General features: G+C 42.3%; 2 protein-coding genes and 1 non-coding gene across 5 annotated transcripts; 1 reads left to right on the plus strand and 2 right to left on the minus strand.

The window, feature by feature from the left end:
• Positions 1 to 4,903: 4,903 nt before the first annotated feature.
• On the minus strand, positions 4,904 to 5,042 carry LOC127764838 (small nucleolar RNA Z247). The gene has a single exon (XR_008015981.1). It is a non-coding gene; the product is annotated as a small nucleolar RNA Z247 (small nucleolar RNA).
• Positions 5,043 to 11,089: 6,047 nt separating this feature from the next.
• LOC127764314 (uncharacterized) lies at positions 11,090 to 12,480 on the plus strand. Its single transcript, XM_052289175.1, has 2 exons — positions 11,090 to 11,166; positions 11,608 to 12,480. The coding sequence occupies exon 2, from the start codon at positions 11,640 to 11,642 to the stop codon at positions 12,234 to 12,236; it is 597 nt and encodes a 198-aa protein (XP_052145135.1). The 5' UTR covers positions 11,090 to 11,166; positions 11,608 to 11,639; the 3' UTR covers positions 12,237 to 12,480.
• Positions 12,481 to 17,127: 4,647 nt separating this feature from the next.
• On the minus strand, positions 17,128 to 23,565 carry LOC127763180 (uncharacterized). 3 transcript variants are annotated; one of them, XM_052287809.1, is made up of 17 exons: positions 23,407 to 23,565; positions 22,653 to 22,806; positions 22,268 to 22,528; positions 22,086 to 22,180; positions 21,551 to 21,713; positions 21,343 to 21,453; positions 19,618 to 20,748; positions 19,394 to 19,546; positions 19,200 to 19,299; positions 18,933 to 19,027; positions 18,679 to 18,852; positions 18,553 to 18,609; positions 18,402 to 18,473; positions 18,113 to 18,211; positions 17,911 to 18,042; positions 17,634 to 17,807; positions 17,128 to 17,533 (listed from the first exon to the last, which is right to left on the minus strand). In XM_052287809.1, exons 1-17 carry the CDS (start codon positions 23,526 to 23,528, stop codon positions 17,402 to 17,404), a joined length of 3,225 nt encoding a protein of 1,074 aa, XP_052143769.1. In that variant the 5' UTR covers positions 23,529 to 23,565; the 3' UTR covers positions 17,128 to 17,401. The 3 variants fall into 3 exon arrangements, with proteins under 3 accessions (XP_052143769.1, XP_052143770.1, XP_052143771.1); XM_052287810.1 differs by having other exon boundaries at positions 23,251 to 23,506; XM_052287811.1 differs by lacking the exon at positions 23,407 to 23,565 and having other exon boundaries at positions 22,268 to 22,357; positions 22,453 to 22,528; positions 22,653 to 22,794.
• Between the last annotated feature and the right edge of the window lie 565 nt (positions 23,566 to 24,130).

The following is a 24,130-nucleotide window of genomic DNA, read 5'->3' on the forward strand; positions in this document are numbered from 1 at the left end:
TCTGGTCGATTTCCATGTGCGGAGTTGATTTCTGTGCATCCTTTCCTTCATCAAGTGTGATATTCACCTGCAGGCTTAATTGTGCCTTGTGAGTTGTTTACTTAATTGCACTCTACTAGCTGGTAAGCTTTTGCTGTTTTTGTAATAAGAACGCTGCTTACCATTAGTGTTTGTGTTGTCAGTTGGACATCAGCTGGCTTAATTGTTTACTTAATTTCGCATTGCAGATTAGTATTAAATAGGAGATGAAACTTGCAGGGCTTTTGTTCCTATTAAAAGCATTGCTTCACTGTAGTGTATCATGTTGTCACCTGATTCAGACAGCAAATGCAGTCAGTCCTCACTGATAACAAATTTACAATGGGAAGCTCTTGTTGACCATATTTCAACAACATATTGGATGGGCTGCAAAAGGACAAAGAGTTGGGTTGCACTTTAAGCCTCCAAACATCAAAGTATATAGTGTTCTTCAAGATTAGGTACCGGCAGCTGGATCTGGAGTCGATCTGACAAATATTTTCCAAGACGAGATTATATAGGAATGTCTGTAAATTTGCAGGCTTGAAGCAGCCAAAACGAGATAATAGGATTAAGACCCAAGCATGTTTGGCTGGTTGGAATATAATATACTCCGTAAATCCGTATATCCATCTCGATCATGTTGTGATTTCGTCTGTCAATTTGGAGCATGAGCATGAGAGGCGGCTCGAATCCGACTCAGAATCGGGGAGAAGAGCGTGGCGGTGGCGCTCGAATCCGAGTCGGGATCAGATTCCTAGCTCGTTATAAAATGGGCTTACACCACCTGCGCGCCACTCCCAACGATTCGTCTCTCGTCTTTCGCGCGCGGTAGCTGTGAATCGCCAAGCCAACCAACTGATGGCGGGAAGCGACGACATCGACATGGACGACCTCATCGCGCAGTTCATGGACATCACCATGTGCGACAGTCGACACGCCGCCGTGTAAAACAGCGAAAGTGAGATGGGTTGAACGTCGCCCTTTGTTTCGGTGCGACGGCTGCGTGTTATATTGGCGCACCAATCGGCGCTGAGATTACAGGATTATATAGCCTCTAATCTAGCCGAGATTTGATCTAAAGGATATACATCTTATCTAAACTAACAATCTAAATCTCAGCTAGATCAGTTAGGCAAGATATACATTAATACATGCATGTTGTTTAACACTCCCCCTCAATCTAAACTTCTAAGGTTGAGATTGTGCCGAAACAGCTTTAATTGTCTCTCTGTTAAGGATTTTGTAAATCCATCCGCAACTTGATCTTCTGAAGAGATAAATTCAATTTCTAGGAGTTTCCTTGAAACCCGCTCACGCACAAAATGATAATCCACCTCAATATGTTTGGTTCTGGCATGAAACACTGGATTAGCAGAAAGATATTTTGCTCCTAAATTATCACACCATACCTTTGCAGCTTGAGGCGCTTGAACTCTTAGTTCTTGCAGCAAGGTCTGAATCCACATTAATTCGGCAGTGACATTAGCTAAGGCCTTATATTCTGCTTCTGTACTTGATCTTGACACTGTTGCTTGTTTACGGGCACTCCATGAAACTAGGTTAGAACCAAGATAAACAGCAAACCCTCCGGTGGATCTTCTGTCATCTAGACAACCTGCCCAATCTGCATCAGTGAAACCATTAACAAGAAATGAAGGAGATTTAGTAATCTTAAGACCTAGCTTTGTTGTTTGCTGGAGATATCTCAGGATTCTCTTTACAGCTGCCCAATGAACTGTGGTAGGAGCATGTAGATACTGGCACACCTTATTTACTGAGAATGAGATGTCAGGTCTGGTCAATGTCAGATACTGTAGTGCTCCTACTATACTTATGTACCTTGTAGCATCTCTAGATGCAAGAACTTCTCCTTGATGCAAGGATAATTTTTCTAATACTGACATAGGTGTGCTTACAGGCTTACACTTATCCATATTAACTCGTTTCAGTAAATCTGTCACATACTTCTCTTGAGACAGTATTAAACCATTACATACCTTGGTGGCTTCTATTTCAAGGAAATAATGAAGGTCTCCAAGATCCTTCAGAGCAAACTCTTTGTTCAGGTATTGTAATAGAGCTGCAGTAGCACTTTGCATAGAACTAGCAACAATTATGTCATCAACATAAACCAAGACAAACATAGTCACTGCACCCTTATTATAGAAAAATAGAGATGTATCAGCCTTGGATGCTTGAAATCCTAGTTCTTGCAATTTTGTGCTCAACCTAGAGTACCATGCTCTAGGGGCTTGTTTAAGACCATACAAAGCCTTATCTAATTTGCAAACATGATTAGGAAGAGAAGACACCTCATATCCTGGAGGTTGTCTCATATAAACCTCCTCCTCTAGGATGCCATGCAGAAAAGCATTGCTTACATCAAGCTGACGAAGGCTCCATCCTCTAGATACAGCAATAGACAAAATAACTCTAATTGTAGCAGCTTTAACAACAGGACTGAATGTATCTTCATAGTCTATGCCATATCTTTGTTTAAAGCCCTTAGCAACTAGTCTAGCTTTATACCTGTCTAGACTTCCATCAGCTTTTCTTTTAATCTTGTATACCCATTTACAATCTATAACATTTCTACCTGATTTTGCTGGAACAAGGTGCCAAGTTTTATTCTTCATTAAGGCTGTGTATTCAGAGTCCATAGCATGTTTCCAGTTCTTATCATTTAAAGCCTCATGAAGGTTTTGTGGTTCACCAGATGAAGTAAAACATGAGTATTTAACTGTTCCATCAGTATATACCTTTTCCTTGCGGATACCACTTTGTAACCTTGTTCTGGGCTTTGCTGCGACCATTGATTGATCTTCTGTGGCATGAGTGGCTGCTTCTCCTCCAAAGTGCATGTCCTGCATCACAGAGGATCTCAATTCATGCAATTGATTACCTGCCAATGTCAGATCTCTGTCTCCGTGTGTGGATTGACTACCAGTGCTATGCACCGGAGACCCACTGTTGTGTAGCCGCGTTTCGCCTCCTGGTTGGCGCGGCGATGATGAGCGGCGAGTGCTGGCGCCGGTGGCAGACGTGTCATGCGCAGGTTGGTCTGTTGGGTCAGTCTGCTGCCCAATTTCCGAAGCCGAACCCGAGTCTGCTGCTACGTCCACATTCCCTGACGTGCCCAGATCATCATCAGCTGTATCTGTCGTATTTCCTCCATCTATATCTGCATTCTCATCAGTCTGATCAGATGAAACATTATAAAAATCAAGCATATGGTTGCTATGTTCTCCCCCTTGATGAGAAGTGTGAGATAAAACATGTGAGGGTAGAAGGGCAATTTCACTGCATAGTCTTGAACCCGCATTGGAGTGAAGTTTAGAGAAAGGAAAAACATTTTCATCAAAGACCGACATCTCTAGAAATATAGATTCTTCCCGTGGCTGTCAAGGCACTTATATCCTTTGTGGGTGTGGCTTGGGCCAAGAAAAACACATTGCATGGAGCGAAATTGCAATTTATGAGCATTATAAGGGCGAAGATTTGGCCAACAAGCACAACCAAAAATACGGAAAGAAGAATAGTTAGGTTTATGGTTAAATAGGCGTTCTAGAGGTGTGTCATATTGAAGAATTCTGGAGGGAATGCGATTAATAATATGAGTGGCAGCAAGAAAGGCTTCATCCCAATATTTAAGTGGCATAGATGCATATGCAAGAAGAGCTAGACCAACTTCAACTATGTGTCGATGCTTCCTTTCAGCTGAACCATTTTGTTGGTGAGTGTGAGGACATGACACATGATGAGAGATTCCGATTTTTTTCAAAGGAGTTTAATTTTTGATATTCTCCTCCCCAATCGGTTTGCATAGCTATAATTTTGCGATCAAAAAGCCGCTCAACAAGCTGCTGAAAGTCATGAAACTTTTCAAAGACATCAGATTTATGCTTAAGGAGATATATCCAAGAAAACTTGCTATAGCTATCAATGAAGCTAACATAAAATTTCTTTCCTCCAAAAGAGGTGGAGGCCGGCCCCCATACATCTGAATAAATAAGTTCTAGAGGTTTATTGGACACACTCAAAGAATTGGAATACGGTAATTGATGGCTCTTGGCCTTTTGACAAGCATCACACACTGACTCTTTATTAGATTCTCTAAGACACGGTAACTTATTTGAACTAATGACCTTCATAACAATGGGAATGGAAGGATGCCCGAGCCGACTGTGCCACCGCTCAAGCGATGGAGCAACTGCAAAGGCCTGCTTGGTGGATGATGTGGACGGAAGCGGATAGAGACCATGGCGGCGTGGCCCCTTAAGAACCGTGCTCCTTGTGGTTCGATCCTTAATCAAAAAATACTTAGAGTGAATTTCCACAAAAAAAGAGTTATCAGAGGTAAGTTTAGTTGCTGATATAATATTTTTAGTGGCTTGTGGCACATCAAGAACATTATTAAGATGTAAAGGACGAGTTGGGGTATGAACTATAGCATGACTAATGTGCTTGATTTTCATACCTGCACCGTTAGCGGTGTGAATCTGATCATGTCCCTTGTACACCTCCCGTGTGTTGAGTTTCTCCAGTTGACTAGTGATGTGATCGGTAGCATCCGTATCAACATACCAGTTCGAGTCAGCGCCATGGCTGTATGTAGCTGCGGCGACGAGTTTGTCATCTGGGACGTAGTCTTCGTCAAAGCGATGCCAGCAATCTGCAGCAACGTGGCCACCTTTGTAGCACACCTGGCATAGGGGCGGCCGTTGTTGCCGCGCTGTTGACTTGAGCCACGCCCACGGCCGGAGCCGCGGCCGCGGTTGCTGTTGGTGTTCCAGCCTCTTCCTGCGCCACCACGCGAGGAGAAGCCCCCACGGTTTCTGCTGGCTGCATTCGCGGAGCCTTGTGTGACGAAGCGCCAATCTGCTCTCGAAGCTCAGGAGCTGCGAGACAGCCTCTGCTACTGTGACCGATTCAGTTTTGGCCACCAGCGCAGAGACGACTGGATCAAAGTCTTCATCCAGTCCATTGAGGATATATGCGATCAGTTCATCGCTATCCATGGACTTGCCTGCTGTTGCTATCTCATCTGCAAACGATTTCATTTTACCAACATAATCAGAAACTGAAAGATTACCCTTCTTCATGGTGATGAGGGCCAGCCGCACGTTCATGGTTTGAGCATGCGTTTTTGCTGTGAACATCTGCTGGATCGTCTTCCAGGCTTCGCCCGTCGTTGCGGCAGTAGCGACTTGCACCAGCGTTTCCCTCGTCATGGAGGAAAACAGGAACCCGAGGATCTGCTGATCCGCGGCAATCCATTCGTCATGCGCTGGATTGGAGAATTTGACCTCCTTTCCTTCCACCGTCTTGCTGAGTTGTTCGGCAGGTACTGCCGTTTCGCCGGTGATGTGACCCTCTAGGCGTGCGCCACGAATCACTGTGAGAACCTGCGCTCTCCAGAGCGCATGATTCTGCTTGCTCAATTTCTCGGAGACTTGAACCCCGAACAGCGGATTGGAAACTGCGGTAGAGGAGGAGCTGGCCATCTAGATTGAATTGGTTTTCTCTCGCTCTGATACCATGTAAAACAGCGAAAGTGAGATGGGTTGAACGTCGCCCTTTGTTTCGGTGCGACGGCTGCGTGTTATATTGGTGCACCAATCGGCGTTGAGATTACAGGATTATATAGCCTCTAATCTAGCCGAGATTTGATCTAAAGGATATACATCTTATCTAAACTAACAATCTAAATCTCAGCTAGATTAGTTAGGCAAGATATACATTAATACATGCATGTTGTTTAACACGCCGCTAACCACCTCACCTCATGCCGCGGCAGCCTCGACGACGCCCTCGCCCTCTACTTCGCCGCTGCCGACGAGCCCGCCATCCGCCCGCCCATCCCGACCCGCACCGAGAGGCTCTACGGCGACGACGACGACGACCACGGGTATCTCACGGCCACGCCACCGCCACCGGCGCCGGTGCCCGTTGTCCTCCCGCCAATGCCGGTCCCTGCACGCACGGAGAGCTTCTTTCAAGACGCTGGGTATCTCAGGGCCGTTCTCGGCAACAGCAACGTGGTGGAGGAGGAAGACGGCGACGCGGCGTCGGACTATGGCGAGGCGGCGGAGGGGGAGGAGGCGTGCAGCGTGCGCGTCAGGTTCCCGGACGAGCAGGTGGTGCAGAAGGACTTCGGCGCGGCACGGCCGGTGGAGGGGCTCTTCCGATACTGCCACCGCCACTCGGTCTCGGCGGCCGGCGGCGGGAGGCGGGCGTTCCGGCTGGTGCGGTTCGCCGGCGCGGCGTCGGAGGAGATTCGCCGGGGCGACGCCACGTTCCAGCAGCTAGGCCTCCACTGCTGGACCCTGCACCTCCTCTTCGGGCTCGGCCCACGGGCCCACGGTGTCGGACACTGACTGAGCAACTCCCGAGTCCGACCGAGACGACGATTTCACCCTATTGTGGATTACCGAAGTAGTTGTTAGGAGTAGTATTATTATTGTCTTTCATCCACGGCGTTCCTGCTGTATTCGCCAATTCTTTTGTTTCTCTCTCGTTGTGAGAGCAAATTTCGAATTCAATTTGTGTCAGATTCTTACTTCGATTTGAATTTGTGTTAACCGCTTAGAAGGTTCTTAAGAGACAAGGCATCAAGGGAAGCCTTGATGAACATGCACCAAGTGGACTTGACACCATGTGCCAAATTGATAGTACTAGGGGTTGTTTGTTTGGTTGTCACACTTTACCACACTACACTTTAGTCATGCCATAGTTTTTTAGGCATCTGTTTGGTTCGCTGTCGCAATTGCGTTATGCCACACTTTCTTAACTTTGGGACCCATATGTCATGCTCTCAAATTTAGAGCTAAGCATGTCACACTTGTGGCAAACTATTTATAAGCCACACTTATACCACCATATCACAACTAACCTAAACTTAGTTATGGTAAGGTTAGGCATCAATCAAACATCCCCTAATATTTATAATTATTTAGCATATACTTTATAAGTTCAATTTTGTTTGAATCTGCTACATGTTGCAATGCAGCCATTGGCCTATATTTGCATAACATCAAATGCTTAGATTCAGATGTAATACGACCAAACGAGGACAGCAATTAATCCAACAAAAGTTGGATTAAATTTTGGATACTCGTGGCATGCTTTTTAAACTGCTCAACGGTGCGTTTCGTGCGAAAACTTTCTATATAAAAGTTGTTCTAAAATATCATATTAATATATTTTTCAAGTTTATAATAATTAAAACTCAATTAATCGCACGTTATTACAACCTCATTTTACGTGAAACACTTAATTTTTATCTTCATCTTCATATTCAGGACATTCAAACACCACCTTAGTTTGGTGCGAGGGGCAAGGGGCATGGTCTATGAGGATAGGCATCAATACTATATACTCCTTCCATAAAATTTAAAACTAGATTATAAAGATGAATCTAAACACATATGTGTCTAAATTTATTCTTATAATAAATTTTTTTTAGGACAGAGGGAATAGAGATGTAGATTTTCATATGCAGGAGGAGGACGGGGCGGGCATTCCGGTTGGTGCAGTTCACCGCCGCGGCATCGGAGGAGATTTGCCGAGGGGACACGATGTTCGAGGAGCTGGACCTTGCATCTCCTCTTTGAACTCGGCCCACAGGCCAACAATGTTGGACAGTGAAATCATATTTTCTTAAAATAAGTTCATATGAGGTCCCTGTTCAACAAAAAGTGATTTTCATCCTACAACCGAAAAACCAGATACAACGGATTCCTTAACTGTCAAAACCAGTGCAAAATAAGACCAAAGGCGGTTTGGACGGCGGTTTCAGCTAACGTAACGCCTGCATGGCTAATTTGACTTGATCTTCATCTGACGTGACATTGACGTGGCGCTTACGTCGTAGTTTGATTTGGGAAATAAGAAAAACCGTGGATCTACGTGTCAGTTACGAAAAAATAATTAAGAAATGATGGGGCATACGTGGCCCCCAAATGTCATTCTCATCCCATCCTTTCTTCCTCCTCTCTCCCCATCTCCCTTCTCTTCATCTCTCTCCTCTCTCCTCTCTCTTCTCCTTTCTCCAGGCAAGCCCCGCCGGTGGCAACGACCCAACGGTGGCCCAGGACGTGGTCACCCTGCACGCACTCGACAAACAGTTCTACAAGAACGTGCTCCACGCCGAGTGCTGTTCACGTCGGACGCCGCGCTACTGTCGTTCTTGGCGACGGCGAGGCTGGTGCACGCCAACGTGCGGCACCCGGTGTCGTGGGCAAAGAAGTTCGCAAGGACGATGGTGAAGAATGGCGAGGATTGGGCTCATGGCCGCATATATCACAATGTTACTACTCCCTCCGTTTCAAGTTATAAGACGTTTTGACTTTAATCAAAGTTAAATTACTTTAAGTTTGACTAACTTTATAGAAAACAATAGTAATATTTACAACACCGGCATAGTTTCATTAAATCTATAATTGAATAATTTTTCATAATATATTAATCTTGGGTTAAAAATATTTCTAACTTTTTCTACAAAATTAGTCAAATTTAGAGTAGTTTGACTTTAACAGTATATGTCAAACTCTTGTAACATTTTTGCGAGTAACAACAAATGAATAGCAATACAAATCTGATATAAATCAATTCATGTGCTGATGTATAAATTCAGTTCATAATCAGTTCATTTTTGCGTGCACCGCCACCTTCGTCTCCAGCTTAGCCACGTGGGCAGCGTGTCTGCTGAAACCGCCGTCCAAACTGTTTTCAAACTTATTTTATACCGATTTTAACAGTTGAGGGACCCATTATTACTGGTTTTTGGGTTGAAGAATGAAAATCGGATTCGCTGACCGTTGTTAAGGGACCTCAGATGAACTTATTCCTATTTTCTTCGATAACATGATAGACACATAAATAGCCGCTACACATGTAACACCACCCTCGCATCTATACGGTGAAGTTAGCTAAGCTGTTTGTATATTCGATTTCTTTCGTCTGCGATTTGCAACGGCTTTGCCATGTGCGTTATGGTCACGAGATCGACGTTGTCCACTTGTGGAGGCAATCAGGCAAAGGTAGCTTAAGCTTGGTGGGTTAACTGTGAAATGGAAGAGTACTATAGCTAGTACTAGCAATAATGTTTAGATGATTTTTCTTTTTTGCTGATTAGGATTTGGTACTGTTTTTGTCTACGCAATTTAGGGTTGATCTCCACGAATTTTCGCTCCGATCTCGTGCGCCGCGTGCATCACATTATTCTCCCGTGTATACCTTTTTTATACCTTTATGACCAAGTAACCATACCCTATATCTTTATGGACGAAATAGCATTCCAAAATGCAGAAATTTCAGTGATCAATTCAATACTTTTACAAACTACAAAGGCTATGTTTGGATCCAATGTTTGGATCTAAACTTCAGTACTTTTCCATCATATCAACTTATTATACACACGTAACTTTTCAGTCACATCATCTCTAATTTCAACTAAAATCTAAACTTTGGATCCAACTAAACATAGCCGAATTTGTTTTCTGCGTTCCAAATAGGTAAAATGAAGGCAAGCAAATGCAAGCGTCCACATGTCTTCAAGCCTAATTAATGCCACTTCCGCATAGTAAAAAGGTCTGCCAAACGACCAACGCCTCCTAGCTTTCTTTCCTCCTCAATCCTGGTTTCCTAGCTCAGAGCTTTAGGCCTGGTTTAGTTCCCAACATTTTCTTCAAATTTTAACTTGTTCATCACATAAAAAATTTTCTCATAAACTTCTAACTTTTCCATCGCATCGTTCTAATTTCAACCAAACTTTCAATTTTGACGTGAACTAAACACACCCTCAGTAATGTTCAGACTTAAAAGAGACAAAACGCTTATGTCGGTTTGGACTTCGGAGACATTTTAATTGGAGAATGAACCACTTGTTGACTTTAAAAGTGAAAAAAAAATATTTAGAGAATAAACAAAACACAATACACTCATGGATGATTGGATGCTTAACGTGTAGTGTTAATAAGAAATTAATCTACCACTTGCGGATCTACGTACAACGTCGTTGCCTGGAGGAACGAAGAGCGGCTGCAATTTACCGTGCTGACAGCACTGTCAAACAAAACGAAATTACGCTACCCAAGTCATGTGAATGTGTTCTAGCTTGCGTGTTAATTTAAACGGGTATAATTAAAAAGCAGCGCACTGATATATACATGTTGCCCATACACAAGCAGATCAGTCGAGTGTGCAGGAAATTCCCAGTAAATTTCCATAGCACTTATTTTAATAATATATAGTCAACCAATCAATGAACACTGTGAATGCACTGCAGTTATTGTGTGCTACTACAAAAACTGTTGCCGACATTGTTCAGCTTGATGGTGACGTTCCTTTTTTTTATTTTGTTTGAAGGTGAAAAGGATCTGTATACGTGGTGGTAGAGACATTTACTGATAGGAAAATGCATATATTAGCAGTTTAGCGCTAAGTCATCTTAATTAATTTGTGTTACACATCACTGACTTGATGAAGTGTGTGTGTCTGGCTGGAGGTCTCCCGTACTTCACTAGGAGTTTAAACAGTGCAGAAAATTAAAGAGATAATAAAACAAGAATTCTCTGCAGTTGAATTCACTTGAGACGTATATGTGTCATTCTTTTCCAAGGGAAAGGCGCTGATTATTGAATATCGATGACAGTTTAAGCAAACAGTTATCCCAAACAGAAAAGTTACAGATATCTGAACAAAAGAAAAATTGGTTGCTGCTAAACATTCGTAAATTCACCTGGATTTTCTGGACTGTACGTGTTCCGGCCAGATAATGTGAAACAGGATCAAACAGCTTGAATTTCTCACTCACAAATAGAATATTTAGACGAAATTCAATGAAGACGTACGTCAGTACATTAGGCTTCTCTCCAAGTAGTTTCCCCCCTCCTTCCCGGGAATTATTAACAGTACAATTAACACTTAATCATTATCAGTACGATGTCATGTCCATGTTCCTGAACATTTCCAACGACACTCTCGTCCTTCCACTCTAAGCTTTCGTCCTTCTCCAAAACCCTACAAATACCACCAGATCGAGCTGCCATGCCATGCATCTCCACATGTTCATTCATTCATCCGCCACATTAATTTCTATCGTCACTTCTTGTTTTGAGTTATTTCTTTCTTCCGATTTCAGTTGTAAGTCGCTTTAACCTTCTCAACTTTTTTTCTTCCAATTTTTTGCACTATTCAGATAAATGAATGTTAATTCTCATTAAGTTACACTATTTCATACTCCCTCTATCCCTAAATATAAGGGTTTTAGTTGGATGTGTTCAGATTTTTTGTATTAAGATACGTCACATCCAACCAAAACCCCTTATATCTAGGGACGGAGTGAGTATTATAAGTCGTTTTGATTTTTTTTAAGTCAAATTTATTCAAGTTTGATCAAATTTATGAAAAAAATAGTAATATCCGCAACACGAAATTAAACGTTTAATATATTTTGATTATATGTTTGTTTTATATCGAAAATATTTGACTAGGAAAAAGAGTCGAAACGACTTAGAGTATGAGTATTTTTCTTAATCCTCCTGCACAAATCTAAAATAATACATGGTTCATATTTTGAAAAAGAATAAAAAAAACAGAGAGACAATAGTCCGTCCATGAAGCGACGAGATCAGGAGCAAGCGATCGCGAAGCTGACGAGCGGCGGCGGCGGGAGAGACGACCTCCTGATCATCTTCATGTGGACCAAGAAGGCCATGCTCGCCGCCGTCGTGGTGGTCGTGGCCAAGTGCAGGGAGCTCTGGGAAGGGGTGCTCACGGCGGGCTCCGGCTGCGGCTGCGTGTCGCGTTCCGCCGCCGCCGCCGACGACGACGACGGCTACTACTTCGGCCGGAGCTACGAGTTCTCGTGCTCCGCCACCCCGGTCGCCTTCGCTCCGGCGAAAGGGCGGCGGCGCCGGCGGCGCTGCCTGCTGCTGCCACCCTGCGTGGGAGCCAAGCAGGCGAGGGAGATGCTGCGGGAGGCGGCGATGATATCCCCGGCGCCGCCTGTCGGTGCCGGCGGCTGTCGACGCTCGCCGCCGGAGCGGTCGCCGCAGTGGTGGAGGGAGCAGGAGATCGACGGCCTCGCGGAGGAGTTCATCAGCCGGTTCTACGAGCAGCTGAGGTCGCAGGTGGCGGATGAGGAGCGGCGGCGGGCGCCGGAGTGCAAGAGCAGGGCGTCGTCGTCGCCGCCGTCCCCGTCTCCGCCATAGGCGATGGCTTAATTACGTGCGTGCAGGTTGTGTGCATTAAATACGTACGCTGGTGTTTGCGATTAATGTCATGTGGATGTGTGTGTGTTTTCGATGATGAGAGGGAGTTCGTTCGTTAGTGCAGTTTTGAACTTTTTGATATCTTTCCTTACGGCTTTCACGCGGTTTGGAATTGCTTGTCTAATTAGCTTTGTCCCGTGCAGTTTTGCGCGAAGCTAAATAATTTACGTAAAGTTAGATTAAATATGTAATAACTCTGAAATTTTAATTTTTTTTTTATGAACTATTATATGGCTCTTACCTTTTATATATATATATATATATATATATATATATATATATATATATATATATATATATATATAGCTAAACCGCATCCAGGGTGTGCTATAACTAAAACGCTCCCCTCACGTACACCCCCACCCCCACCCCCACCCACCCCATGCAGCCCGCACAAACACTCACCCATTAGCCCACACAAAAAATTCTTTCGTTAAGTAAATCAGTTACTATCTGCAGTTTTAGTTCGATAAGTAAACGAGTTACTATCAAGTTCTCCACACCATCAATCCCGCAGAACTAGACCGCACCTTTTTTTCTTTCCTCTTTTTTTTTATTTCCTCCCGCACTTTTTTCGTGATTATCCCATCAGTAACAAGATTACTAAGTTTATCAGTCACTCAGAAAATGAGTTACTAACACTCCAACGCTCCCAAATTGATTCCTTCCCTCAGTAAATGGATTACTCCGAGGTTATTTTTGGCCCTTCTCAATTTGGTTTCTCCTCTCAGTAAATGAATCACTCTCAGAGTCTAATTTGGTTCCTCCTCTCAGTAAATGAATCACTCTTAGAGTCTCAGGTCATTCTCAACTCTTCACTTAGTAAATAAATTACTTACGATAGTAGTATTCCTAATTGGTTCATATACCTTCTCTTAGTAAATAAATTACTTAGAATTAACTTATTGGTATCGCCACGAGATTTCTCTTAGTAAATAAATTACTCTTACACCGATGGTTCTCAACATAACATATTGATCTTGCCACAAAGTTTCTCATAGTAACCAAGTTACTATTACACTGATAGTTCAACAACATATTGTCTCTTAGTAACTAAATTACTATTAAATCGATGCTTCTCAACATTACGTTTGAAACATGCGCAAACTTTGGCTTGCTGTGCCAAGTCTCCCCAGAATCTGTGCTTTGCCTCATTATCGTCGTCACCACCGTGAAGCCATCCTTGCCGTTACTCCTCCCTGGACTTGACATGCACCAACGTAGTTGACAGGAGGACACCACTTTCTGCATCTCCGGATGAGGAAAAAATTCAGAGAGCCTCCTAATCATGTTATGCTTTTGCTCAAGAATAATGTGTAGTTATAAAACTGAAATATCAGGTACGCTCCTAATTCATCATGTTGTTGCTAGGAAATTGAAATCACAGAGCATGAAAACACAAACAGAAAGATTAGTCTGAATGGCACATCAACAGCTAGAGGGAGCACATAAAAGAAAGGAGTATAATTTCTCACAGTAAGTTTGTTTCCCACTTAAATATCTGAACAAAAACAGATCCAGAATTACAGGTAGAATGAAACAAAATTGAAAATTGCATTTGATTTCCTCAATAATTGCAGATGCTATGTATTAAAAATGCACAAGGATATGAACGGAAACAAAATGATTATGGAACTGGAAGCAAAACAACCAGCAACTATATGTTTTCAACAGGCCTGACTCAACAAATTTGTGAAATTATTATGTTCAGCTCAGTCACACAATAAAAATAGGAAAAGGTGTTTCCAAATGCTAAAACATCACTGCACAGGTGCTAAAACATCACTGGGTTGAACTTTGGGTTAATTGAAGTGTATAGCTTAATTTAACCCAGTGCAAATTAAAGCGCAGCAAGGAAGATGAAACTAGCCAAACAGGAACAAATTGATCCACGATGGATCAATGGGACATGCATGTACATTATACAAACTCACGAAGGAACACAAGCAATCAACACATATCTGGCGCCGGCAAATAAGCTACAATTAGTTGACCAAACACAGCAGCTGTGCTTCCTCCAAAAAAAGGCAGAAGCTATAGCCTATAGAGATCAATCGAGCAGACAGATCATGTAGCAAAATAAAACACCAACTAATTGCACAATCTAACACTCGATCGAGGGCACGTATGTGTACGTGCAGACGGGTGGATTCAGATCGATTCAACGATAGTATCAAGATTAGATTAGAGTGAGTAAAAAGCCAAGCGATCGAACAAACATGCACCATTCAACTGCTCCACCGAGCGCCATGACCGTCGCCTCTCCTCCTCGCCGCCGCTGCAAACTGGATGTCAACACTCCAATCCCGGACCGCAGGCCGCCGTGGAGGATTGGGACAAGGGGCTGCACGGTGGAAGAGACGACGAAGGCGTAGAACTGCTATGGAGGAGGCGGCGGCGTGGATACTGCTCTCCTCCATGCATTGTCGATCTCGAGATCCATAAAAAACGGAAAATTGAAAAGAGAGAGGATAGTGGGGGTAAAAAAAATAGATAGGCAGACGTGCGGGAGGGAGGGAGGGTGGAGGGTGTTGGGGGGTGGGGGAGGGGGTGTGGGTGTGTTTTAGCTATACTAGTATAGTATCTCCCTATATATATATATATATATATATATAAATAAAATTGTATTTTGTAATACAATTATACCAATCAATCTATACAGTATTATAATCCGGACTCACCAATATCTAACTATAAAAATCTTTTTCTTTTTCTCCGATTAACGTGGGAATTTCTAACCTGATACTCCTTTAAGACTATATTAATAATATAATATAATAATAGGTGGGATGCGGATTACTCCTTCGCTTGCCCAAATATTTATGGGCTTTGTTTGTTCTAGGACACACATCTTGATGTTGTGTAACCAAAGTAAATCTAGCTACCAAAACTGCTAACTATCAGGATCCTAACTCACTAGTGGAGATGGGCACATCTACGACAACACACAATTGTCATGCAAGATGCAAAATTCGTCATAAAGTAACTTCTATGATGAACTTATGATAAAATAGAGTTCGACGTAGAACTCGAGGGATCAGATCCCCTTCCTAGTATACCCAAGACATGAGATTGTGCGAGCTCGTCTTGCAAAGGAGGATGGTGGGCACCAAGAGCAACAGACAGTCTTCGAAGTGAAGGGTGATGGGCATGATAGCAAAAAAAAACACCTTGCCATCCGCCTCCCCTTCTGCAGCAACCGCACCCTCGGCCTTAGCTTCTACCATCGTAGCATCCGAGTCGCTCCCAGTAGAGTTGGAGCAAAACCACGCCCTCCTCCCTACCGTCAAGGCTCAGCCGATTCTTAGTGCCCCAAAAATTCTGAGCAGCAGTGACCTTACCTCCTCCACCGTCACCACGACCGGCACGGCGGTGAACAGCGAGGGGAAGACGGCAATGGTGGCCGCCACGGTGTGCAGCATGAAAGGCTCGCTGGAGAAAGGCCCCACTAATCCCCGCGTCACTAGGGAGCATGTTGTCGGGAGTAGAGGCTTGTGTCGCCTTACTGTGTCACAAGAGGGGGTGGGGGAGGGGGTGTTGGAAGGAAGGGGGTCTTGCCAGATAACGGTTCCGTGCCACTGAGGAACACTTTACCGTAGTTAGAGACATGGAACAGATTGGAGATCAAGGGAGAGAGAAAGGGCCTCAACCTAGTACAAATGGGTGTCAACTAGTACTAGAAGTGATGCCCATAGGTATCAATTGGTACCAGATCAGCCGGTACCAATGAGGTATCAGAATTCGATACATATTTGCTATCATAGCGTCCAAACGGGATCTCGCGATATAGCAATGGGATGCAAAAAAAATATTGCCTCCAAAGAAATAACCGGCCCATAGAACCACTACAGCAACCTTTGCCCGTAGAAAATTTAACCCTAAAATTATTAACCCATCTTTTCTTATACCCTATTATAACGAAAATTGAACCCCTAAAATTATTAAACCATCTTTTCTTATACCCTATTATAACGCACTGGTACATCGAATTATCGCTATTACATAAAAAAAAAGCATGTACAAATGATCTGCCATACAATAGACTGAAAATTGGTGGAAACTTACAGGTTATCTGAGCAACCAGATGACCATTGAATTACGAGAACCACGACGCTTTGACGCGCACACACCTGTTACTACTCTCTACTTCCAGTTACTGGTGACGCAGTAGTCAAGAAACTCCAGACCATGACCTTGTTTTCTAGAAACAAGTCAAAAAATGCGACTCTGCAACTGCTGATTACTTGCGCCAAGAGATATCTTGTGCAGTTTAAAGCGTACTTACTAGATACAACACTGAAATTTACTTTTTCACGCCGATGCTCAATTATTTGCATCATTAAATAAGCATTCTTTCATATATTTTCTTTTCTAAAAGAGGATCTAGTAGCTATAGGATTAAATGAGTTAGAGCAAGGATAATAATAGGCTATAAGCAAGCTATATGCTTATGTGGAAGAGAGAAAAAAAAGTGGGTAGTGTTGGCTCTTATACAAGAGCCAGCTTCACACAAGCCACAAGAAATATGCATTAAATTCATAGAGTGAGAAAGAAAGAGAATGGAAAAAATAAAATTAACCTATAGCTAATCTATTATACAAGTTAGCTCTAACATTCACTTATAGTAAGCAGTGAGCTCAACTATTAAACTTGCTCTTATGGACTAGGAAAAAAAAAAGAGAAAAGGTTCACTAATTTTGGCTTATGCTACTGTACCTGTAATAAGTACAGTAAATTATATCGCGTGTGGTCGCAGGATGGCAGCTCAGGTGACAATTTCAACAAAGCCTCAATTGAACGCGATGACAAACGACTTGTATTGAAGCCATCATTGAAAGCGAACGTGGGATAAGTATTTTTTTAAAAAAAAACAACAACATACTGGCGCAAAAATTTACAGCTTACAGAAAACCATACTGGCACAAAACTTACAACCTACAAATCCCTAAACATTCTGTAAGAATGCATTTGCATCCTGGGATATGGTGATGCCTTCCTGGCTGCATCAGCATTGACCACACTTTACAAATCCAGAATATATACATTCCCCACAAAATGGAGAGCAACACCTAAGATCCTATATTCCTATGAGCACTGCAAGACTGCTACCGTGGCCGAGATCCAGGGATGGCAGAGAAGCTTCCGCTGTCAGACATGTAATAGTGGTTGTAATTGATTCTCGTAACGAGATCCGCCAGATGGGGGAAGTGACCAACATTGAGCTTGAAAGATAGGATCTGAAAAAGGATATTGAGATTGTCATGAATCTACTGAAAATACCAAGTTCATACAACATAGGAGATCATTGAGTTTTGCTGGTAGTAGATGGAAGCATACCCGCAGGAGAAATACAACGCACTCGTCAAATTGCTTCTCGATGCGATCCACTTCCATCTCGCATCTTGCCTTGACGGCTGGAGCAGTTCCACCAGTACCAAGAGTCTGTTCTATGTTGTGGAAGTCAAGTGCCAATCCAAGAATGGTCTTAACTCGACTGGCTATGAGGGCCCACTGCACACAGGCAATGTTCATTGCCGCAATGAACACTCTTAGCTAGAATAAAGTTTTTGGAATTAAGCTTTGATGATTGTAATAAGAACGACAAGTTACTCACCAACTTATCAGAGGCCACAAAGCATTGTCGCTGAATAGAAGAGAGGTATGCTTCATGAACTTCCATGACTTCATCCAGTGTAGTGGCGGATGCCATGCCATCACAAAGCTCAGTCCACGCACTATGGTATACCTACTTAAAACTGTGTCATGAGTACAGTAGAGAGATGTACAAAGGAATGGATCGAAAATACCCAACTCACCCGATCCATGACATATTGATGAAATGCATCAACAAAATGAAGGAGCTTCTGCTCAACTATTAAATGTTGCTTAAAATTATGCATAGTGCTGCCTCCGCCCTGCCAATGGGGAAAGGTTTGATACATCAGAATGAAACTATCATATTGAGAAGTTAGAGCAAATCCAAGTACCCAACTATCAAACACTATGAGTTTATACTGTTTCCAGATTTATCAGACGACAACATGCAAAATAAATAAATAAATAGATTCCATAAGATGGTGGCAGGGTTATAGGATGGATAAGTACCTTCCACATCCACTTTCGAGTTTCGTCCAAAATAAACTTTGCACGCTTGACCTTTAGTAAGAATGCCATGACCTGATCGAGCAAAACAGCAAAAGGCCAAAAGCCATCAAATACATGGCACTGTTAAATAATTAGTCTAGAAAGTAAGTACCTGGTTATACTTCTTCAGTGCCTCCGTATTGACAATCAGATCAAGAGGCCAAGACACCTGCCACCCAACACCATAACATGAACACATGGTAAAGAACGCAGAATATTGGTGCTGTTTTGTGCATACCTTATATGTAAAATTAAGCACATCAAGTGCCTCAATGCCAAAACCTTGTGCGCGACCTTTCCTAGAAATTGATGTAGTTTCTTCATCGTTGCGCGTATCATGCTTTGCTAACGAGACGACCAAAGAATCTGGCGCAGTCAGCAGCATTTTGTCAGCTGAGTTTCTTATGGATTCCTGCAGCCAAGAATTGATAAAGCTATTAAGATCCTTATGTGGCATCAATTTTGTCGCACTAGATTAGCATAGTGAATCACCTGTAGCAAAGTATTCAACTCAAAATCATCATCCCAGGGATTTCCTTTGTCGAGCTTGTCAAAAATTGTTACCAGAAACTGCTGCAGCATGTCACCTGAAGGCTCAAGTTGGTCAATAGAATTGTATTTATTTCTTTATTTGGTTTGAAAATAATGTTTTTCTTTGATGAAACATGAATTTAACCTAGACATAGTAAAAAGATTTTTTTCAGGGAAAATATTACGAGAGGTTAAGAACAGCTCAATGATAGGTTGATAGCATAATACCTGACCCTAGCAAATAAATAGCACGTAAAACAAAGAGTTCGTCCATTAATCTCCAGTCACCCATTAGCTTTGACAAGATTTGCTTGCCAATGTGATCAACCTGTTGAGGGGGAAAATGCAAAAACCTGTTATACGGATGACTAACAAGATATATAACGTAAATAACTAAATGCTAGTATAATGTTTGAGCAGACCTGTCTCTTTATACATTTAGAAAGGCATTCTTGGATGATACCAACTGGTTGAAGAGGATCTCTCAAACTCATGCTCTGAATAAACTTCAAAGCTCTTGAGGCAAGTGTGCTATCTTTCTGCAAAGGTAAGATCTCTGACAGCGGGACATTTTCCTGAAGGGAGAAAGGGTTAACAACTAATAAGAAAACATGAACAAGAAACTATACTTCAGAATCAGTCTCACATTTACACATGGCAGAAGAGTCGGGAATGTATAGAGAGCCTCCAAGGTTCTCCTGTCATCCTCTTGGCGGATATATTCTGAATCATCAAACTGAAAACCAAACTTGTAATCAGTTCCGTCTAGTCTGGGGAAATATGTTGTAGATAGGGTATCACCAGGGATGGTCCCTGAAGAGTCTCTATCACCAAATATAGACTTCCGTATGTTCTCATCATTCAGTGGAGGAAGATGGAAACTTTTAGAGATATTTAAGTCGCTCCAGGAGTTTTTGTTCCTCTCTAGCATTTCTTGACAAGCAGTGATGCCTGGGTTTTCATAGCAAGATAGGTTGAAATAGCTTTCTACTTCAGTGGAAGATACATCTTGATGATCTCCAGGGACAAATGTTGGATCCCTCATAACAGCATTTTTTGCTAAAGTTTTCTCCATGCCATCATAGTCCCTTCCTGATGTAGCATCTCTTAGGAGCTTTAACCAAGTCTTCTCAGAGCTGTTTTCTCCACATACCTCTTCTGTTTCTTGTACATTACTCTTACTGTGCACAATTGTTTTGTTAACTGGAGCATTATCAGCACACAACTTTCTTAAGTAATCATCAACATGGTCACCATTTTCCAACAGACCAGATAGGCATACCAAGAAACTCTCAGACAAAGTTAAGAAACCCATTTTGCAAGCATTATTTCCAAACTGGCCTGTAGATTCTTCAATAATATCTTCACGCTTATCTTGAATTCTTATACTTGAGGTATCAGGCCGAAACTTCTGTTGACTAATGTAATTGCCATGCTGATCAATATTAAACTCATGTATGACTTCACGAGTTTGAATCCGATGTGTCTCTTGAACATGCTGAACAAGCTGAAATGATTTCCCAGCAGATAAAATGGCTCTTGCAATATCTTTCAAGAACACTGGGCATAATATATCCGCGCAACCTTGATTGCTAGATTTCAAGAGAGCTGCTGCAGCAGTTGCTTCCTGGTTGATTAATTCCTTTTTCCTGATAGATTCATTGTCAGCTAATGTTGATGAGCTATCGGTTCGTGGTCCTCGTACTCTGAGCATATAACTCATTTCCCAGAATGCCGGTTGATCTATTGTAACTGCTTTGTTCGCGTAAAAGAACATCTACAGAAAACAGGTTCCCAAACCACAACAGGGAAGTTTTAAAAATGCAAATTTAAGTAACACATTTCATGATAGTTGCTCAATAAAATTAAAATTAAAGGACTTAGGCATCCCTAACAGGATTACATTAGGCATCAAGGTGATGTTAAACTACATGATCACACGCAACTCTTCAGCAGGCATTAATAAAACGGAAGGGTTTATAAGACTCACCAAACTTAAAAAATGAGCCCAACACAAAGAAACATTTCACACTCAAGAGTAATAACCTTATACTAGAAAGGATTATAGTATGCTCATAGAAGATATACAGGTCAGGATCATAATTGCATATACTTATAGGTGACTTTCAGGAGACAAATCGAATAGGATTAAGATCTCTGCCAAATGCCAATCCAACAAATAAAAAAATATTTGTGTTTATAACATAATGATATCATCATGATTTATGTTTGCACCAATGTAGCTCAGGTCGAGCAAAGGATACAGGCCATCCTTACAGTATTTCACAACTAACGTGTAGAGAAATCTTTAAATTTAAGAATATCAGTTAATAATTTCAAATGTAGCTCAAAAAATGTCTTCCTTCAATACCTCTTCATTAGGGTCATCAAGAATACCATCATAGAGCCAGGAATCAAGACACTGAAGATATGGTAACAAGGTTCCAGCGAATATCACAAGCAGCATATGATAAGGTTCACCCTGGAATTTATAGAGATTTCAAATGTAAGAGAGTTGAGCATTCTGTTAATAAACAAATAAGACCAAGTATTTGGACAACTGGTTTTTTTGTGGCAACCTCGCCATCTTCCACAAGACAGACTTCATTTAACTTCTTAAAAAGATGGTTTACAGCATGAACCGCCACTTCACTAGATGCCATCTGTGCGCCAGAATTCCAAAAGGCATCAGGCACAGCTCCTTGCACAACTTGATACAAATGTTCTGCTCCAGAACATAAACTGCATAAGATTTTATATTATGGGGTGAGTGAAAACCACAGTCTGTCAAGTGATAAAGAAGCATGAAACTGAAAACACAGGTTGTCAGTTGTACAGTCCTCTCCGGCTTTTAGAAAACTACCTAAAATGGTAAAAAGGAAAAAAAAAGACTATACTATCATGTCTCTATAGTCTCATATCTCTATGCAACTTTTTTTGCCATCACACATTACATAGAGTTGCTGATATCTCTAGAATCACCTATAGTAACATACAACATCACTACTAAAAGCTAACCTAGTTATCCATTTCGTACAACAGTAAGAGGTCCTTGACTAAAGTAATGGTCACTCTGATGAAGAAAAGTAATGTTATAGTAGAATAGACCATGACCTTGACATAGAATCAGTCAATCCCAGCAGAGTTATAGTCCTTTCAACTGAAAGAAACAACTGCTCTTCCTCCTTCAGAGCTGCTTTGCGGAGCCTCTGATATTAACATAACAACAATGTAATTTCGGACAAAACAAACATCATCCCCGAAAAATCTATGCACAGTCTGAATTGCAACCTCACCATTAGCCAAGAATCGACCGAACTAGCAAATGCACTCAGCGTCGGAGTTCCATGACCGCACGATCTTACCCTCCCAACAAAGAGCTCCACCTGCTTCAAGCATGTTGCAGCAAACAGAAAAGGCTTGAGCACAGCTCTGAGGCTCGTCTGTGACAGGTGCGAAACATAGATCCCTGCTTTCTCACAGTATCCCGGCGCAGTCTTGTCCCAGTAGAGCAAGACCGTGTCAAAGCCTTGGAGCACTTCGAAGACACTTTTAACCTGTAACATGTGCAACACCAATATAGTGCATATCTACACGATCATACACATAAAAGAAGCATAGCAGCAATTCCCACTAATAATGGAAGGAACAGACGTGAAGCAGTCAGAATGAATTACCCACCAATTCATGCTCTTGTGTACTCAGTTCTGGAACAGGCGCCGCATGAGGAAGGCCATCAGAAACGCTGAGCTGCAGCTTGCGTATGAAGCTCGCAGAGCCATCAGCCTCCATCAATCCTGCGTTTAGCTGGGGAAGAACCATGGGTGGATCCCCTCTGACATTTGCATGAATGAAAAGGAGTTAATTGCGCATTGAGCCAGGTATTTTTACTATAGCTTCATTCACATTGGACTAGGTATTAGCCATCCATTTCAATTGACACCATAAATTTGCATAACTTTGCAGGTTGAATTAAAAAAAAAAAAAGCAGATTGTACCAGGGTGGGCAACATTGCACCCCAAGTCCCCAAAATGGCCACCCAAAATCACAAAACATCAGTGGCGGATCCAACTTGGGACATGGGGGTTCAGTTGAACCCCCAAACTTTTGCGGGAACAAACAAACTGTTACTACTTGTATTAAGGTTAAGGCTCGCTTTTCCAGATCTAGAACTAGAAGAGAAGGCTAGGGTTAACGAGCGCAAGCAAATTCCAGACCAAAAGTACTCCTCCGGGTGGGAGCTGAGAGATGAACCAGAAAGAGGATGTGGATGCTCACCAGGATCCCCTCCCCCTCCCCCTCCCCTGCTCTGCTCGCCAGATGGACGACTCGTCTCGGCGCGAGGGAAGCGGAGGAGACGACGAGACGGGAGATCTCTCTCTCTCTCTCTCTTACGCCAAGGAGAAGGAAGGGGAAGATACTCGAGTACTTCACCTTTTACTAGTATATCTCATTTCCTGCTTTGCTTTGTTCGCGATATGGAGATCGGCGACCCGCGCGGGCAGCGGGCGGCGGGAGGGCGGGAGAAAGAACTCGCGAGGAGCCGACGCCGTCATCACGCCGACGAGAGGGGGGATTGAGGGGGGCCTAGTCCCTGACATTTGGACCCCACATATCGGCGACCACCACGTCACGGGGCATCACGGGGGAAAAGTATAAGCCAAAATTTATAATTTTTAAACTTTAAAACTTGATTTTCGAGGCAGTTTTGCGGTTTATCATCGTAGTTTATGTTATAGCATTTACTTTTGGATCGCTAAGGACATAAGTATGAAATTTTACTCATAAATTATAATATTAATTGCTAATAAGGCAACAGAAATACATTCAAGGCGCACTAATTTTCGTATAATTTTAATTGCTAATATGCCAAGGCATACTTATTTTTTCCTTTTTTTTCTTCCTTCGACACGCTATGACTATGTTGGGATGCCTGAAATATAAGGATTTCTATATTGTCCTCTCTCCTAGATATATCATTTTAATTTCTTACTCATATATCAAATTAAACTAACATTTTTTTTTGGAATCAAATAGATAATCAACCATTTTTTTTCCCTCGTTCTCATATACAATGAGCACTGAAAACTTGCATTTTTAAGATTTTAAAATTATATTATAAATATATAAATTCAGAATGTGAAATGGAATTTATAGT

Source organism: Oryza glaberrima, chromosome 2, assembly GCF_000147395.1.
Source record: "Oryza glaberrima chromosome 2, OglaRS2, whole genome shotgun sequence".
In the NCBI taxonomy this organism is placed as follows: domain Eukaryota; kingdom Viridiplantae; phylum Streptophyta; class Magnoliopsida; order Poales; family Poaceae; genus Oryza; species Oryza glaberrima.

Excerpts from the sequence above, each read along its gene's own strand:
- LOC127763180 (XM_052287809.1), bottom strand. The coding sequence starts at position 23,528 with ATGACGGCGTCGGCTCCTCGCGAGTTCTTTCTCCCGCCCTCCCGCCGC. Across the intron at positions 18,043-18,112 it reads ATCAATATGTCATGGATCGG|GTATACCATAGTGCGTGGAC; the intron begins GTGAGTTGGGTA and ends AGTTTTAAGTAG. Across the intron at positions 17,534-17,633 it reads GCGTTGTATTTCTCCTGCGG|ATCCTATCTTTCAAGCTCAA; the intron begins GTATGCTTCCAT and ends ATCCTTTTTCAG.
- LOC127764314 (XM_052289175.1), top strand. The coding sequence starts at position 11,640 with ATGAAGCGACGAGATCAGGAGCAAGCGATCGCGAAGCTGACGAGCGGC.